Below are 17,877 nucleotides of genomic sequence, written 5' to 3'. Positions count from 1 at the left end.
ATGTATGTTGAGGATGAGTACTAGAAAATTTGCCTATCACTTTGTTTACTCCCTAGACATCCAGCTAAATGGGAATTAGCACTAGAGTTTGACAGATGTGAGCACAGCATCCATTTATGTTTGTTTGTTTCTGAAGGAGGCCGTGGTGCAGTATGAACAATATGAACAAGAAATGAAGCGCCTCCAACAGCTGATTGAAGGTGCACACAAAGAGATCGAGGATAAACCAGTGGCCACCAGTAACATCCAAGAGCTGCAAGTCCAAATTTCTCATCACGAGGTAAGACAAGGATATAGGCACACAGATGGATTCAAATTGGTGGGTTTAGAATTGGTGATTCATTTCTGGTGAATGATAGATAGCAAGGCATTTCTCACCCTCCATGTCCCATGTTCAAGTCTTTGACTGCCTCTGCGTTTTTAGGGCTGTTTTTTAGCGATAGCTATTTCTTCGCAGGAGAAAGATGAGGCGTTCTGCTCCCGTAAAGATTTACAGCCTCGGAAACCCTGTGCAGGGTCGCTATGAGTCGGAACCGACTCCACGGCACATAACAACAACAACAACAATTTCTTGTAAAGTGGCTCAAAGTTTACAGAGCAAATTCGTTTTCCATTCAACAATCCACACACATTTTATTTCATGTCATTGATTGTGACCCTGAGAGTGTAGCATCACTTCTCCCATTTCCTCCCTGTGTTTCCTGTTTCCATTCCTCCTTCTTTGCTCTCTTCCTAACGTCCTCCTTCAGTAGTTCTTCCAACATGCAGTCGTGTGAGTCTGCTTTCTGACGCTGCAACCACTTTTCAAGGGACCTCTTGCAACCAGGACTAGCTTCTGCCCTGTGAATTGTCCCCGTGAATATACTAAATATAGCTCAGTGTAATCGAAGTTCACAAGATAGAGCAGTGCTTACAGGCTTGCTCCATTGACTGCCATCTTCAAACAGAAGGACCGTCATCCTTCCTGTGCCTTCCACCCAAATCATCCCTGTTGTTTATTTGGCCAAATTCCAGGCTTCCTGTTCCTTTAACATCATTATGATCTTGTTGTTATGTGCCGTCATGTTGGTTCCAACTCATAGCAATCCTGTATAGGGTTTCTGAGGAGTGGCTGGTGGGTTTGAACTGCTGACCTTGTGGTTCAAACAGACCTGTTGTCTAGTGCTTATTCTATCTATGGTGCCACACAAGGACTCCAGGTTTGACATGTTTCCTACGGACTTGGTTTCAGACAGACCTAGTGGATCCATTGATGCTATGTAATTGATTTCCTTTCCTGATTTACCAATCCATAAGGTGATCACTCTTTTTCTTGGGTGCTGATTCATAGCATCATGAATTATTGGTAAGTGAGCGGGGTAGTTGTTGTTAGGTACTATTGAGTCAATTCTGACTCGTAGCAACCCCATGTGACCAAACAGAACTTACGTATAAGGTTTTCTAGATTATAATCTTTACAAGAGTTTGAAATTCCTATCCTTTCCATCATCAATCATTGCATTAACAAAAATGACTGTGCACTTACCTGTTGCATAGCCAAGTCTTTGAGGGTCGTCTTTGCACAAAGCATGGAAGTTTACTGTACTGTGGTTTACTTCATCTCAATTCTGCCATAAGAGCAGCAAATGGTTTCTGCCAAACAAATATTACAGTGAGCTCTTCAGGAGATCATAGTTGTGCCTCATGGCGGTGGGGATGGTCATGTGCCGTGGAGTCTGTTCCAATTCATAGTGACCCTGCATAGGGTTTCTGAGGCTGTAAATCTTTATGGGAGCAGAAAGCCTCATCTTTCTCCCATGGAGCGGCTCATAGTTTTGAACTGCTGACCTTGAGGTTAGCAGCCTGACTTGTAACCACTATGCTACCATTATTTGCATCATCATTTCCTAGCAGCCTTATGAGGTAGGGATCTGTTTGTTTTTAAATTTGACTGTCTCCATTTTACTGATTAGAAAACTAAAACACTGATTTTTTTTGTAGTGACTTTCAGAGATCCCAAATCTGGTACTTAATAGAAACCAGACTCAAGCCCTGAGTCTACCTACAAATTCCATGATTTTTCCACCACAGCAGGGACCGTTTCGGCTAACTTGTTGCATTGACAAAAGGAATGAGATTCCGAGAATGTAAAGGACTTCACTGAGATCATAGACAGCTTCCTTCGCCTCCCTCAGAACTAGACTGTGTCTTCCTGGGCAATCTGCTCATTTTGTCACATTTTCTCCTAATAATTATGAACACCCATGATAATATTTATTAGTTTTGCAATGTGATTTTGAACACATTTTCATGTACAGATACAGACCTATGTGAGGTTCTTTATATGTCTTAAACAAACAGTGAATCCAGCTCACCAGCCACTCCTCAGAAACCCTCTATGTGGTTGCTGTGAGTTGGAATTGTCTCACTGGTAGTGTGTGTGTATATGTATACGTGTGTGTGTATATCTTTGCAAAGCATATGTTGTTGTTGTTAAGTGCCCTCCAGTCGTTTCCGATTCATCTCCACCCTGTGTAGGGTTTCCGAGGTGTTAAATCTTTGAGGGGGCAGAAAGGCTCATCTTTCTCCCTCAATTGTGCACACTGGCATTGTTTGAAAGGCATTGCGTTTTATTCTTTTGTAAAAAATTGTGTTCTCTAATAGCTTCTAGGGTCTCCAAGGCAAGTATTTGTTGTTGTTAAGTGCTGTCGAGTCGGTGTTGACCCATAGAGACCGTGTGTATACAGTTTCCGAGGAGTGGCTGGTAAGCTTGAACTGCCGACCTTGCAGTTCAGATCGACTTTGAGTCCAGCATTAACCCATGGCAGCACACCAAGACTCCCGAGCCAATAGAAATCATTGAAAATGATCCCTTTGTGCTTCTAGGCTAGATGTTTTAGAACGTGCATTTTTATGACTTTGGTTGTTCTTAAATACTGTTGTTGTTGTTGTTGTCAGGTGCCACCGACTCATCGCGACCTTATACACAGCAGAACGAAACAATGTCCGATCCTGGGCCAACCTCACTACTGTTGCCACACTTGGGTCCATCGATGCTGCCACTTGGCCAATCCATCTCGTTGGGGGTCTTCCCCTTTTTCTCTGACCCTCCATCTTACCAAACATGATGTCCTTCTCCAGCATCTGTTCCCTCCTGACAGTATGTCCAAGACAAAGTTTGGCCATCTTGGCCTCTAAGGAGCACTCTGGCTGAACTTCTTCCAAAACAGATCTATTGGTTCTTTTGGCAGTCCATGGCACTTTCAGTATTCTCTTCCAACACCATAACTCAAAGGCATCAATTCTTCTACGATCTTCCTTATTCACTGTCCAGCTTTTGCATGTATATGAGGTTATTGAAAATACCATGGCTTGGGTCAGGTGCACCTTAGTCCTCAAGATGATATCTTTGCTCTTCAATACTTTAAAAAGTTCCTGTGCAGCAGATTTGCCTAATGCAATTGGTTGTTTGACCTCTTGACTGCTGCTTCCATGAGTGTTCATAGTTGATCCAAGAAGAATGAAGTCCTTGACAACTTCATTCTTTTCTCCGTTGAGAAGAATGCTGTTTATTGGTCCAGTGGTGAGGATTTTTGTTTTCTTTACATTGAGATGTAATCCATACCAAAGGCTGTGCTCTTTGATCTTTACCAGTAAATGTTTTAAGTCCTCTTTACTTTCAGCAAGCAAGATTGTATCATCTGCATATGGCAGGTTGTTAATGAGTCTTCCTCCAGTCCTTATGCCATGTTTTTCTTCATAGAACCCAGCTTCTATATTATTTGCTCAACATACATGTTGAATAAGTATGGTGAAAGAATACAATCTTGTTGCACACCCTCTTAATTTTAAAACATTCAGTGTTCCCATGTTCTGTTCTCATCTGTCTGTCGTACTGTGGTGGCTTGTGAGTTGCTGTGATTCTGAGGGCTATGCCACCAGTATTTTAAATAACCAGCAGGGTCACCCATGGTGGACAGGTTTCAGATGAGATTCCAGACAAAGACAGACTAGGAAGAAAAAGTGATGAACTACTTCCAAATCTTTAGTCACTGAAAACCTTATGAATAGCAGAGAAACATTGTTATGTAGAGTTGGTTATAATGAATTGTTGTTGTTAAGTGCTGTCAAGTCAGTTCCGACCCATAGCGACCCTGTATAGGGTTTCCGAGGAGTAGCTGGTGAGCTTGAACCACCAACCTTGCAGTTCAAACGGCTTTGCAGTCTGGCTCATTAACCCACAGCGCCACACCAGTTATAATGAATAGTGCCCCTGTATAGGGTTTCTGAGGAGCGGCTGGTGAGTTTGAACTGCCGACCTTGCAGTTCAAACTGACCTTGAGGCCCAGCTCATTAACTCATAGTGCCATACCAGGATTTATGTCATTTAGGTACATGTATATTTTAATTAAGAAAAGTGTATTTTAGTGTTTTAGAATTAGCATACTCCAAAAGATTAAAGTTGTCAAAGACTTCATTTTTCTTGGATCAACCATCAACACTCTTGGAAGGCAGCAGTCAAGAAATTGCATTAGGCAAATCTGCTGCACAAAACCTCTTTAAAGTGTTGAAGAGCAAAGATGTCAGTTTGAGGACTAAGGTGCGCCTGACCCAAGCCATGGTATTTTCAATAACCTCATATGCATGTGAAAGTTGGACAGCGAATAAGGAATACTGTAGAAGAATTGAGGCATTTGAGTTATGGTGTTGGAGAATATTGAAAGTGCTATGGGCTGCCAAAAGAACACAGATATGTATTGGAAGAAGTACAGCCAGAGTGCTCCTTGGAGGCCAGGATGACCAGACTTCATACTTCGGATATATAATCAGGAGAGACCAGTCACTGGAGAAGGATATCTTGCTTGGTAAAGTGAAGGGCCAGAGAAAAAGAGGAAGGCCCCCAATGAGATGGATTGTCACCTTGGCAGCAGCGATGGGCTCAGGCATAGCAATGATTGTGAGGTTGGTGCAGGACCGGGCAGTGTTTCATTCTGTTGTATATAGGGTCACTGTGATACTGACTCGATGGCACCTAACAACAACAACCACAACAAAGTGTATCCATAGTTGTATTTTCTAGACTATGTGCTGCCAAAATTTCTTTTAAATACTCTCTTGGTAAAAATTTTAAAAGCTTTGTCCTGAAAACATTTTTTGTTCATTAACTAATGAACTTAAAATCAAGAGCCTTACTGCTGTGGAATCTATTACAGCTCAGCAACCCTATAGGGCAGATTAGACAGTGTCATTGGCTTTTCCAGACTCTGTGGCGCTGCAGGTTAATGCTCTGGACCCCAAGGATTGGTGGTTCAAGCTCACCAGTTGCTCCTTGGAAACACTATACAGGGTCGCTATGGTTTGGAACTGAATCGACGGCACTTAATAACATGTTCTGTTTCAAGGAGCTCTTGTGACAATGTAGAATAAGTACTGCATTGCTAACCACAAGGTCTCCAGTTCAAACCTTCTAGCCACTCTGTGGGAAAAGAATGAGGCTTTCTGCTCCTGTAAAGATTAATAGCATTGGAAAACCTATACAGGATCAAAATGAGTCAGAATTAATATTTCAGGGTCCCTGGTGGCACAGTACTTAAAGTGCTCAGCTGCTAACCAGAGGTCCATGGTTTGAACCCATAAACCTCTCTGGGAAAGATGTGACAATCAGCTTCCTTAAAGATTACAGCCATGGAAACCCTATAGGTTAATTCTACTCTGCCTATAGCGTCTCTATGGGTCAAAATTGACTGAAGGGTGATGGATTTGGTTTTTACTTTCATGTACGATTTACCTCATCTAGTAAAACAAAACAAAGACACAAACAACAACAACCAAGAACAAGAAATCTCTTCTCTGTGGTCACAGAATACGACAGTCTGTTTACTCTAGGAGCCTGTGTGTAGGAAAGGACAGTAATCAGTCTGATGGGGACTGAGCATTGCAGTTTTCTAATTTAATTCATCACATGACCTCATTTCCATGGCACGAACCATTTGGCAAATGTTAGATTCCGTAGGCATTTTAACAGAGGTGCCAGTTCTCAATGTTAAGGAAGTCCAAGCTCACTGACTATTAGAAACCTTTCATCCACATTGTCTTAGTCCCCAGGCAGCAAGCTCCCAGCATTTTTCCTGTCCCCTAGCTCAGCCAGGGGCACTGTGGTTTGACTCACTGTAAGATGCAGTCTGACTTGCCGGCCTCCCCCGTCCACATCCTGCCTCGCGCGGCTGCTGCTTGCATTGCTCTGCGATTTCATTGGCTGGCCAGGGAGCTTGTCAGCAGAGGAAGATGAATTTTACTAGTTCTGTTTCCTTCTGATGCTACTCTGACACACGGGCGGGGGGGAATATGTTTCCACAGGAGCTGGCTCAGAAAATCAAGGGCTACCAAGAGCAGATCGCCTCTCTGAATTCCAAGTGCAAGATGCTGACAATGAAAGCTAAGCATGCCACTATGCTGCTGACGGTGACGGAGGTGGAAGGGCTGACTGAAGGGACAGAGGACCTGGACGGGGAGCTCCTCCCCACACCCTCGGCCCACCCCTCTGTGGTCATGGTAAGGATTAGTCAGGACTGCCACTTGCTTGCTCTTTCTGCCTACTCCTGGTTTCTGTGTCTCGGGCTGCTCTCCTTGGCTTATTTTAGAGATCTGCCTTGGATGGGGCAGATTCCAGTTGAGGTGCAGTTTCATCTGAACTCTCTCTGACTACATTTGGGCGAAGGCCAATGTTTGACACTAAACAGTGGTCATTGAAATGAAGCTATATACTTGAGGTTGCTGAATTACTTAACCTGTCAAAGGGCTGCCCTGTGTTTATATATAATTTTAGCAGTAAGACTCTAAGCTTTATAGAAAAATCCCATTGAACAGACTTTCGTGTTGTCTGGGGGATGGAAAAATTTTGGTCATATCTTTATTTTTGTTTTCCAAATAGAAACACTAGGGAACTAGATACGTGCATGTGTTTTGTCATCTAAATGTTCAATAAAATTTAGAAGAAAAGCTTTTACTAGAAAAGTAATGCTTTGCTTTTGATTAAAGCAGACAAGTGTCACTAATTTTTGTTCTCTGCCATTACTTCCCATGCACTTTGCATAGAAACTGCAATGATTATTTGAGTAATTACAGTGTTTGCTAGCATCATTTATTTTACACATATGTGCTGTGCTTCAGGTAATACAAGGGAGCTTCGGAAAGTTAGTGGGAAGCTGGAATGAAAAGAGAGAATGGGTTTGTTTTCCGCACATTTTTTGAAGCTCCCCTTGTATATAGCCATACCTGGCAAAATGTGATTTTGGGTGCACTTACTTCCCAACAATATGGAAATTGAGATGCCCACAAAAGACCAAGTTTGCTTTCATAGACCCTTTGAGTTATTTATAGACACAAACAAAAGAAAAAATGCATTAAAGAAATATGTAATCAACAGCAAATCTGTAATATAATGTCCTCCCTCAGCCCTGTTTGTGGCACAAATGGTCATTGGAGAACAGAAAATGTCAATCCTAATGTAGAATTAACATGCAGAATTGGGGTCCCAGGAATTCTAAACTTGGTTCTGTAATGAGTGCTGTTTCAACCTGTCCTGGTCTTTTGTTGACATAGCTAACGGATTTTCCTGTCCCTTGGGTTTAACTTGTATGTGGCAGATGACTGCAGGCCGCTGTCACACTTTGCTGTCACCTGTCACTGAGGAGTCTGGGGAGGAGGGAACCAACAGTGAGATGTCCTCTCCACCTGCCTGTCGCTCCCCTTCACCTGTGGCTAATGTAGATGCTTCTGTTAACCAGGTACCTCCTCCTTGGCATGCCCCCAGCTGTGTTCTCTGGAGGGATGCAGGACTCCATTCTCTGCCTGTGTTCCACTGTGGGTGTGGACCGTAGGCTTGGTGGCATCATTAGGTGTGTTTCAGTTGCACCAACTACTACAATTGTCACATGAGACCACTTACTGGCTCTGTTTGGCTACTGAAAATGAGATGAAACAGAACTAATTTTTTGAGCTGATTTGGGCTTAGAGCAACCTTGTAGTACAGAGTATGGCTGCCCATAGGCTTTCCAAGGCTGTCAATCTTCATAGAAGCCAAATGCCACATCATTCTCCTAGGGGGCAGCTGGTGAGTTTGAACTGCTGACCTTTCCGTAGTAACTGAGTGCTTTGACCACTGCACTACCAGGGCTCCTTGAACAAAAATCAGGCCCCGGGAAGCATGGTCCGGGAAAGGCCAGTTTTTAGGGCTTACAACTTAATGTCTTTCCTGCCATCTGCAGTGGAGTACTGCATCCCAACAGATGAAATGTGTATGTCACCAATGTAAATGACCACAGTTGGCCACGATTTTAACCTTCATTAAGCACGCTTTTTCAACACCTAACAGTTCAGTTTTGAAGATAAAAAACTACCAGACACTATGTCTTGGTTTTTTTCTTAATTTACCAATTGTGAACCAATTTAAGACTTTAAATTGCTGTTGTTGGTAAGTGCTGTCGAGTCATTTCCGACTCATAGAAGCCCTATAGAGGGTTTCCAAGGAGCGGCTAGAGTTTGAACTGCCAACCTTGCAGTTCAAACCAACCTTGCTGTCTAATGCTTGCTTATCTTACAGACCCCACCAGGCTGCCCATATTCAGACCAGCATGCCTAAGCAGATTTGAGAGTTCCCATTTACCTTTCCCCAATTTTAGATTTTATTTCCTATAAAGTGGAGATAATATTTTTGTGTGATGAAGTGCCTTTTAGCATGTTGTTGTTGTTAAATGCTGTCAAGTTGGTTCTGGCTCATAAGGATCCTGTATAGGGTTTCTGAGGAGCGACTGATGAGCTTGAACTGCCGCCCTTGTATTTCAAACTGACTTTGCATCCATCTCTTTAGCCAGCAACACAGTACCAGAATTCACCTTTTAGCATAGATTATGCAATCAAAAATTTAATCAAAGTTTTTTTTAATCAAATAATTCAGATAGAGATTTTTTAAAGGTGCTTTTGCAATCACCTTTTTTTTATTTTTATTTTTATTTATTTTTGTCAAAAATGCATGGTAAGTGGTGATAGTAGCGTGCCGTGGAGTCAGTTCCAACTCACAGCAACCCACTATAGGTTTCCAAGGCTACAAGTCTTTATGGGAGCAGAAAGCCTCATCTTTCTCCTGCAGAGCAACTAATAAGATTCAAACTACTGACCTTGTGGTTAACAATCCAGCTCCTAATCCAGTACACTATCAGAAATCCTTGCACATTAATAGTACGTTCTTAAAAGCCCAAACAACTAGTTACAGAATGAAGTAACCGTCAAAGCATATAGGAGTCCAAAGACACAGAGGTGCTTTCCCATGGAAGAAGCGTTCTGCACCAGCAAATGTTCTGTCTGATATACAGCAAACCCTTCCTATTATTTTTATCCTAAAAGCAGATGCATGTAAAATAGGAGTTCTGTGATAAGGAGAAAATAAAACTTAACAAAAAGGGAAAATAGAATTGATGACACTTAGGTGTAAAGCCGTTCTCTTTGGGGTTAAAAAACTGTCTTGGCTCTCGGGAACTCACTTGGTTCTTCGATTCACATTTCCAAACTCACACTGAATGCTTGCTTAACGCAAGACGTTGTGCCGGGGGCTGAGGATGCAACAGGGAACACGGCAACAGTGTTCTCTGCATTAAAGGACCTCAGAGTCTAGAGGGAAATGTAGATGAGGAACAAGTAAGAACAAAACCAGTGAGAAAAATTTATTATTATTATTATTGTTGAAGTTCAGAGGACTCTGTGGGATTTATAAAACTGTTCTCCAAATTATGAATTTAAAAATATCTCTTACTCATTCTTTGTCTCCATGTTCTTCCCTGTGGTCACAGACGTTATTAGAGAAATTTGGCTTTCGTCAGCTGTTTAAAAACATATCCTGTAAACGGTGCTTCATAATTCTGAAAAATGTCTACTTGAGTTCGAAAACCTCACCACCGTAATGAATTTGCCATTTATAATGAGGGGTCTTGATGTCTCTGATTATAAAATGTCTTTCAGTGTATCATATCAAAGTCCTCTGCCAGTGACAAGCATTTGTTTTATTATTGCTATCTCACTGTAACTGTAAAACTCCATCACATCCTAATTCCAAGGGAAATTATGCTTCATTCTAATCCCATTTTAACACTCCTTTCCCAGTCACAGGAAAACATTAATTATCTCACATTGTTACCCTCACATACTTGTATTTAATCCAACGTATTAGGGGGGAAAAAAACCTCCTTATTTGGTTTAAAGCTTTAGTTACAGGCTACTGTTAAAAACAAAGCATAATATGCTTTGTTGTTGTTGTTGTTAGGTGCCATTGAGTCAGTACCAACTCATAGTGACCTTATGCACAGCAGAACGAAACACTGCCTGATCCTGGGTCAAACTCAGTATTGTTACCATGCTTGAGTCCATCGATGCTGCCACTTTGCCAGTCCACGTCACTGGGGTCTTCCTCTTTTTCTCTGACCCTCCACCCTACCAAACATAATATCCTTCTCCAGCGACTGCTCCCCACTGACAATATATCTGAAGTATGAGAGATGAAATTTGGCCATCCTGGCCTCTAAGGAGCACTCTGGCTACACTTCTCCCAACACAGATCTGTTGGTTCTTTTGGCAGCCCATGGCACTTTCAATATTCTCCTCCAACACCATAACTCAAAAGCATCAATTCTTCTATGGTCTTCCTTATTCACTGTCCAGCTTTCACATGCATATGAGGTTATTGAAAACACCATGGCTTGGATCAGGTGCACCTTAGACGTCAAGCTGACATCTTTGCGCGTCAACGCTTTAAAAAGATCTTGTGCAGCAGATTTGCCTAATGCACTATGTCGTTTGATTTCTTGACTGCTGCTTCCATGAGTGTTGATAGTTGATCCAAGAAGAATGAAGTCTTTGACAACTTCAATCTTTTCTCCGTTGATAGGAATGTTGTTTATTGGTCCAGTGGTGAAGATTTTTGTTTTCTTGACATTGAGATGCAATCCATACCAAAGGCTGTGTGTGCTCTTTGATCTTCATCAGTAAATATTTTAAGTCCTTTTCACTTTCAGCAAGCAAGATTGTATCATCTGCATATCACAGGTTGTTAATGAGTCTTCCTTCAATCCTGAAGCCACGTTTTTCTTCATAGAACCCAGCTTCTCGGATTATTTGCTCAGCATACAGGTTAAATAAGTATGGTAAAAGAATACAGCCCTGTCGCACACCTTTCTTAATTTTAAACCATTCAATGTTCCCATCTTCTGTTCGAACCAACTGCCTCTTGGTCCAGGTACAGATTCCTCATGAGTACAATCAAGCACAATCAAGCAATACTTCACAATGTTGTCCATAGCTTGTCATGATCCACACAATCAAAAATGTTTTCATAGTCAGTAAAGCACAGGTAAACATCTTTCTGATATTCTCTGCTTTCAGCCAAGATCCATCGGACATCAGCAGTGATATCCCTTGTTCCACGGCCTCTTCTGAATCTGCCTTGAATCTGTGGATGTTCTCTGTCAATATATGCTTATATTTCTTTTAGTAAAAACTTTACTCGTGTGGCATATCAGAGATATTGTCCAATGATTTCTGCATTCCCTTGGGTCACCTCTCTTTGGAATAGGGACAAATATGGGTCAGAGAGTTGTCTTCCATATTTTTTGGCAGAGATAAGTGAGTGCCTCCTGTGCCGCCTCACTTTCTTGAAAGATTTCAGTTTTTTTCCATCAATTCCTGGTGCCTCGTTCTTTGCCAATTCCTTCGATGCACCTTGGACTTCCTCCTTCAGTATCATTGACTCTTGATCATATGCTACCTCTTGAAACAGTTGACATTAACCATTTCCTTTTCTATTGATGCTTTCTGCATCATTCATTAATTTTCCCAGAGAATCCTTCAATAATGAAAGTCAAGACTTGAATTTTTTCTTCAGTTCCCCCAGCTTGAGAAATGCTGAGCGTGTTCTTCCCTTTTGGTTTTCTGATTCCAGATCTTTGCACATTTTGTTGTAATATTTGGCTTTTATCTTCTTGAACTGATCTTTGAAATTTTCTGTTCAGCTCTTGTACCTCCTCATTTCTTCCATTTGCTTTAGCATCTAAACATGCTCTGGAGAGCATGTTTCAGTGTCTATTCTGACATACATTTTGACCTTTTTCTTCTTTCTTGTCTTCTTAATGACTTTTTGTTTTCCACCTGTATGATGTTCTTGATGTCATCCCACAACTCTTCTGGTCTTAGGTCTTTAGTGTTTAATGTATCAAATCTCATCTTCAGATGATCTCTAAATTCAGGTGGGATATACTCAAGGTCATATTTTGGCTCTTGTAGACTTGTTTACATTAGCTTCGGTTTGAATTTGCATATGAGCAATTGATGGTCTGTTCCACAATCTGCCCCTGGTTTTGTTTTCATTGATGATAGGGAGCTTTTCCATTGTCTCTTGCCACAGATGTAGTCAATTTGATTTCTGTGTATTCCATGTGGTGAGGTCCATGTTATAATCATCTCTTATGCTGTCTAAAAAAGGTATTTAAAGTGAACAAATCATGGATTTTGCAGTATTCTATCATGCGATCTCCAGCATCATTTTTATCACCAAGGCCATATTTTCCAAATACTGATCCTTCCTCTTTGCTCCCAACCTTTGCATTCCAATCACCAGTAATGATCAATACATCTTGGTTGCATGTTTGATCAATTTCAGATTGAAGAATTTGGTAGCATTCTATTTCATCTTCACTGGCTTTAGTGGTTGGTGCGTAAATTTGATTAACAGTGGTATTAACTAGGCTTCCCTATAGGCACATGGATATTATCCTGTCACTGACAGTGTTGTACTTCGTGAGTGATCTGGATATGTTCTTTTTGAAGATGAACGCAACACCATTCTTCTTCAATTTGTCATTCCCAGCATAGTAAACCAACCATGTGGTTGTCAGATTCAAAGTGGCCATTTCAGCTCACTAATGCCTAAGATATCGATGTTTGTGCATTCCATTTCCTTTTTGACAACTTCTAATTTTCCTAGATTCATACTTCGTGCATTCCATGTTCTGATTATTAATGGATGTTTACTGCTGTTTCTCTTCATTTTGAGTTGTGCCCCATCAGCAAATGAAGTTCCCGAGGGCTTTACTCCCACAGGCTTTATTCCATTTGCGTCATTAGGGTCAGCTGTACTTTGAGAAGAGTCGCATTTTGAGTTCCTTCCAACCTGAGGGGCTCATTTTCCATCCAGCACTATTATCTGACAGTGTTTCTCTGCTATTCATAAGGTTTTCAATGACTAAAGATTTGAAAGTATTTCATCACTCCTTCTTGTCTGTCTTCATCTGGAAGCTCATCTGAAACCTGTCCACCATGGGTGACCCTTCAGGTATTTAAAAATACCCATGGCATAGCTTTCAGAATCACAGCAACTCACAAGCCACCACAGTACAACAAACTGACAGCCGTGTTGTGACCATTTGGTGGCATTAAAATAAACGAGTCCCATCAATACAACCATATTTTTATTGTTACACAGTACCATAAGTGCGGGTGGATTTTTTAAGAATAGCACAATATAGCCAGTAATGCATTGGACTTACACTTTTTTTGGAAATCGAAGAGGATTTGAGAATCCCCTTATGTTCCAATTTTCAAAGCCAAAACCCTGCACAGCATGCGCACAGCTGGGCCGCGTTCTTTCAAGGAGGAGCCAAATTTAGCTGCTGTATAAAATCCAGCTATTCCGAAAGGGTTTCTGGGCTTGCTGCTTCTGTCAGGAGACCTGCGTTATATAACCCGTGGGTCCCACTCAAAATTACTGCCCTCAGTTTTCAGCACTAGCGATGAGCCAAATGTTGCACAATTTTGCTTCTTAGGAGGGAGTGGGGAGAAGTAGGCCTCCCCAGAATTTTGCAGCAGCCTTCTTGACCCCCCGAGAGTTGTCAGGAGAGGGTTAGGAAGGGCTCTAGTGTGATGGTTTGTCAGAAGCTCAGACTGGGAGCCCTGTGCTTCTCCTCATCAGGCCCTGCAAAGTTCCCTTGCCACTCATAAATAGGAAAGCATGCTGTGTAATTCACAAAATGATGGAGATGAAACCTGAAGCTAATTGAGGAAGTACTTTGCAAAACTGGAAAATGCTAATCACATTAAATGCAGCTTCTGTGTTCCAGATTTATTTCCTTGGGAATTTACTGGGCAACAACACATCTCACATTGTAAGGCACATCACCCAGGGGAGGCATAGTCCGAACACTGGTTCACACAGCAGCACATTGTCTTTATTTAGTAGTTTCTTAGAGTATTCATCCATTTACTATACTGAATATATGAAGTACAGACCTATGTCCTTGTTGCTAAATGCTGTCAAATCAGTTCCCCCTAGTAGCGACCCCATAGAGATAGGGTTTCTGAGGAGTGCCTGGAGGGTTTGAACTGATGACTTTTCAGTTTACAGTCCAGTGCTTAGCCTATAATGCCACACCAGAGTCCCACATTGTTGTTGTTGTTGTGTGCCGTGGAGTCGGTTCCGACTCATAGAAACCCTGTACAGGGTTTCCGAGGCTGTAAATCTTTATGGGAGCAGAATAGATCCAAGTAATTCATCTCCAAAACATCGGTATGCCAGGGGCTGCAAAGAGTTCATGGAAAAATGAAATTAAAAGATAATGAGATTTTCCCACTCTCTTTTTGAAGCCCCTCTGTGTAATTTCACATTCTTTTAAGAAGCCAGGAGTTGTCATTCCTCTGTTGTAGATACATAGTACACATGCATACATATCACATGTATGCACATATACATATGTGTGCATGAATACAAGGACCAGAGTTTTAAAGGGTACTTAGCTTCCATTTTCTGGGTCAATGTGGACAGAGAAGTAAAAGAGGGAATGTCAGAGAGATGAAGGTGGAGCTCTCACACTCCTGCCTGATCTCTGTGTCTAGTCCCCACTGCAGATGGGAGACAGGTGCAGTGGGGACTAGGCACCGGATCCCCACTCATGTGGCAGACTCGCCTCTCTCAGGGGCATGACAGGCACCTAGAGGCAGAGAGCAGTACTATCTCCAGACTTTCTGGGTTTCAAGAGACATGATAAGTCTGAATTAATTATGAAATCTCTCTCTCTCTCAGTAAAGAGAATTTAAAAATATTTAAAACACAGTTTAAACCAAATGTGTACCAGTGAAAAAGAGCCTGCAGGCTGACCGTCTGCACACTTTGTGTTAGGAAGTTATCACTGTACTGAGAACCAGGCCCAAGCTGCTGCAGCAGTATATGGGAAGAAGGGAAGGTACCGAGGAATTCAGGCGATTGCTTCAATAGAACATTGGTTGCATCCGACATACTTGTTGACACAGACACTGAATACCTTTAGAGCTTAGGTGGGCAGAAGTTTCATTGATTGAAAGAGGAGCCATCTCTTATTATTTCTTCTTAAATCAATTCCTCATCCCAGAGTCCCTTTGAAACAATCGAGTTCAAAGGGTCCTTGGGGTATGTGAGCATGATCAGCTGTGAGAGTCTGGAGCTTACAGACACTCCAGTGTTGATGTAATGAGTGGAAATACAACCCACACAAGAGATTGAATGACTAGAGAGGTTGGAGAACAGTGAGATTGAAGGGAAAGTCTTCTAAAGGCGAAATGGTGGGTGGTACTGATGCTGCTGAGAGGCCAAGAAAGCTGAGGGCCAAACATGCCATGGATGATGGTGGCGAGAAAAAGTTCAGTCATAGAAGGGGACATCAAAATGTTTGTTCATTCTCTCTTAACCCCATTTTGCCACAGACTTTCCCAAGTCACTAGGTAGAAATCCAATTTTGGATTTAGAAGGAGAATGAAGGTGAAAGAGTGAAGAAGACATCAGTTATAAAATACTGTTTTCAGAGATGGGATTATAATTTCAAAGGGAAACAAGAGAAAATTGATGAAGCCTGTGCAGCTGTATTCATGAACTTTGTGAAGACCTATTGCATGTGTGGTCTTTTCTAGTATGTGATGTCCTTCTAAAGTAATAAGAGTGTGTGTGTAGGTGTTTCCAGATAGAATATATCTGTGGCGCTGCAGGATAATGCACTGGACCGCAAGGTTGGTTAGAACCAAAAGGTCAGCAGTTCAAACTTACCAGCTGCTCCTTGGAAACCATATATGGGGTCACTAGAAGTTGGAACTGACTCAACAGCACATAACAACAGCATATGATAAAGTAAAAATCAATAGAGAAGGCGAGAGAGGGAATATTAGTGGACCAGGGTCTTTGTAGAAGCAACAGAATGGGATTCTGGGAGTAGGTGGTAGGATTATCCTGAAGCAAGTAGACTGGCAGGCATGAGATAAGACTGAGTCTGGATATATAAGCAGACTTTAGACACTGTGAGAAGTTCAGGAATACCTTTTTGATGGTCTTGACTGTGGAGTGTGTGCACATGCGTGTGTGCATATGTTTAGGTATGTATGTATGTGTGCAAGTCCATCCTGGAAAGTTAGAGTGGAATGGATCATTGTTGAAGTTTTCTGGGTGTGTGAAGCAAAGCTAAAAAGAGACAAGGAAAACAACGATGTTGTCAAGAAAAGGAGTTTCAGCAACTTTGTTTTTGTTAAGTGCCGTTAAGTCGATTCTGACCCATAGCAACCCTGTACAGGCTTTCCAAGGAGCACCTGGTGAGCTTGAACCACTGACCTTGCAGTTCAAATGGCTTTGCAGTCTGACACATTAGCCCACAACACCACACGCAGAATAATTGATGCCTTTGAGTTACGGAAGATTACTGAAAATACTGTGGACTGCTAGAAGGACAAACAAATGTAACTTGGATGAAGGACAACCAGAATGTTCCTTAGAAGCCAGGATAGTAAGATTTTTGTCTCTCGTCTTTGGACATATTATCAGGAGGGACCAGTCCCAGTACCTGGTGAAGGACATCATGCTTGGTAAAGTGGAGAGTCAGCCCAGGGTTGTACAGATGAGGAAATGGATATCCAGGTTGTAAGTGACTTACTTGAATTAGATTGCTTCTCAGGAGGAGACACTGAGGGAGAAACTCAGGTAGTCTTCCCCCACCCAGATCCTGCTTTTACTTTGGTTTCTCAGGCATTTCTTTATACCAAGGAACCCCAATCTGTCTTTTAACATTCTGTGGTTGGGACTTTCTTTAGTACTTTTTACTAAAAAGCTAGTTTGAGTAAATATCAAGTAGTTTAACATATCTATCTCTAACAGTACAGCTGCAGACAGAGTGATCTTTATAGTAGACATCTCCAGACTATGAATGTTACCCCCATATTCAGTTACTGATATCATGTTTGGTACAACAGAGGGTTGGAGAAAAAGAGGAAGACCCCCAATGAGATGGATAGGTATAGTACAGCAGCAATGGGCTCAAATAGTAACAACAGTGAAGTTAGTGACAGACTGGGCAGTGTTTCATTCTGTTGTGCTTGGTCACTAAGAGTCAGTACTAACTTGATGGCACCTAACAACAACATTCAGTTACTATTAAGATAAAGCATATAAATAATTGAATATACATTAGTTACATGTCTTAAGATAGTACATTACATCACTCCTAGTTGATGGAGAAGGAGCTCATGTTTGGTAAGGTGGAGGGTCAGAGATAAAAAGGAAGACCCCCAGCAACATGCATTGGCAAAATGGCAGCATCAATGGGCTCAAGCATGGCAACAATTGTGAGGTTGGCCCAGGATCAGGCAGTGTTTCGTTCTGTTGTGCGTAGGGCGCTATGAGTCGGTACCGACTCGATGACACCTAACAACAACAACAACAATTAAAGATGATGGGGTCCTGGTGTGGCGCTGTGGGATCAGCACTCGACTGCTAACCAAACCAGCCACTCCTTGGAAACCCTATACATAGTTGCTATGATTTGGAACAAATTCAACAGCAACAATAAA

The 17,877-nt window shown here is 41.8% G+C and overlaps 1 protein-coding gene across 1 annotated transcript in view; it reads left to right on the top strand.

Annotated features, from left to right (window-relative positions):
* SYNE1 (spectrin repeat containing, nuclear envelope 1) overlaps positions 1-17,877 on the top strand; it is a 554,350-nt gene that overhangs the window by 328,269 nt on the left and 208,204 nt on the right. Inside the window, exons 88-90 of the mRNA XM_006874353.1 lie at positions 137-280; positions 6,337-6,531; positions 7,626-7,766. Coding sequence (XP_006874415.1) covers positions 137-280; positions 6,337-6,531; positions 7,626-7,766 — 480 coding nt within the window. The remainder of the gene's footprint in view (positions 1-136; positions 281-6,336; positions 6,532-7,625; positions 7,767-17,877) is intronic.

This window comes from Chrysochloris asiatica, unplaced genomic scaffold, assembly GCF_000296735.1.
Source record: "Chrysochloris asiatica unplaced genomic scaffold, ChrAsi1.0 scaffold00271, whole genome shotgun sequence".
In the NCBI taxonomy this organism is placed as follows: domain Eukaryota; kingdom Metazoa; phylum Chordata; class Mammalia; order Afrosoricida; family Chrysochloridae; genus Chrysochloris; species Chrysochloris asiatica.
Note: the sequence above shows the minus strand (reverse complement) of the source record. Positions and strands in the feature narration are given on the sequence as shown.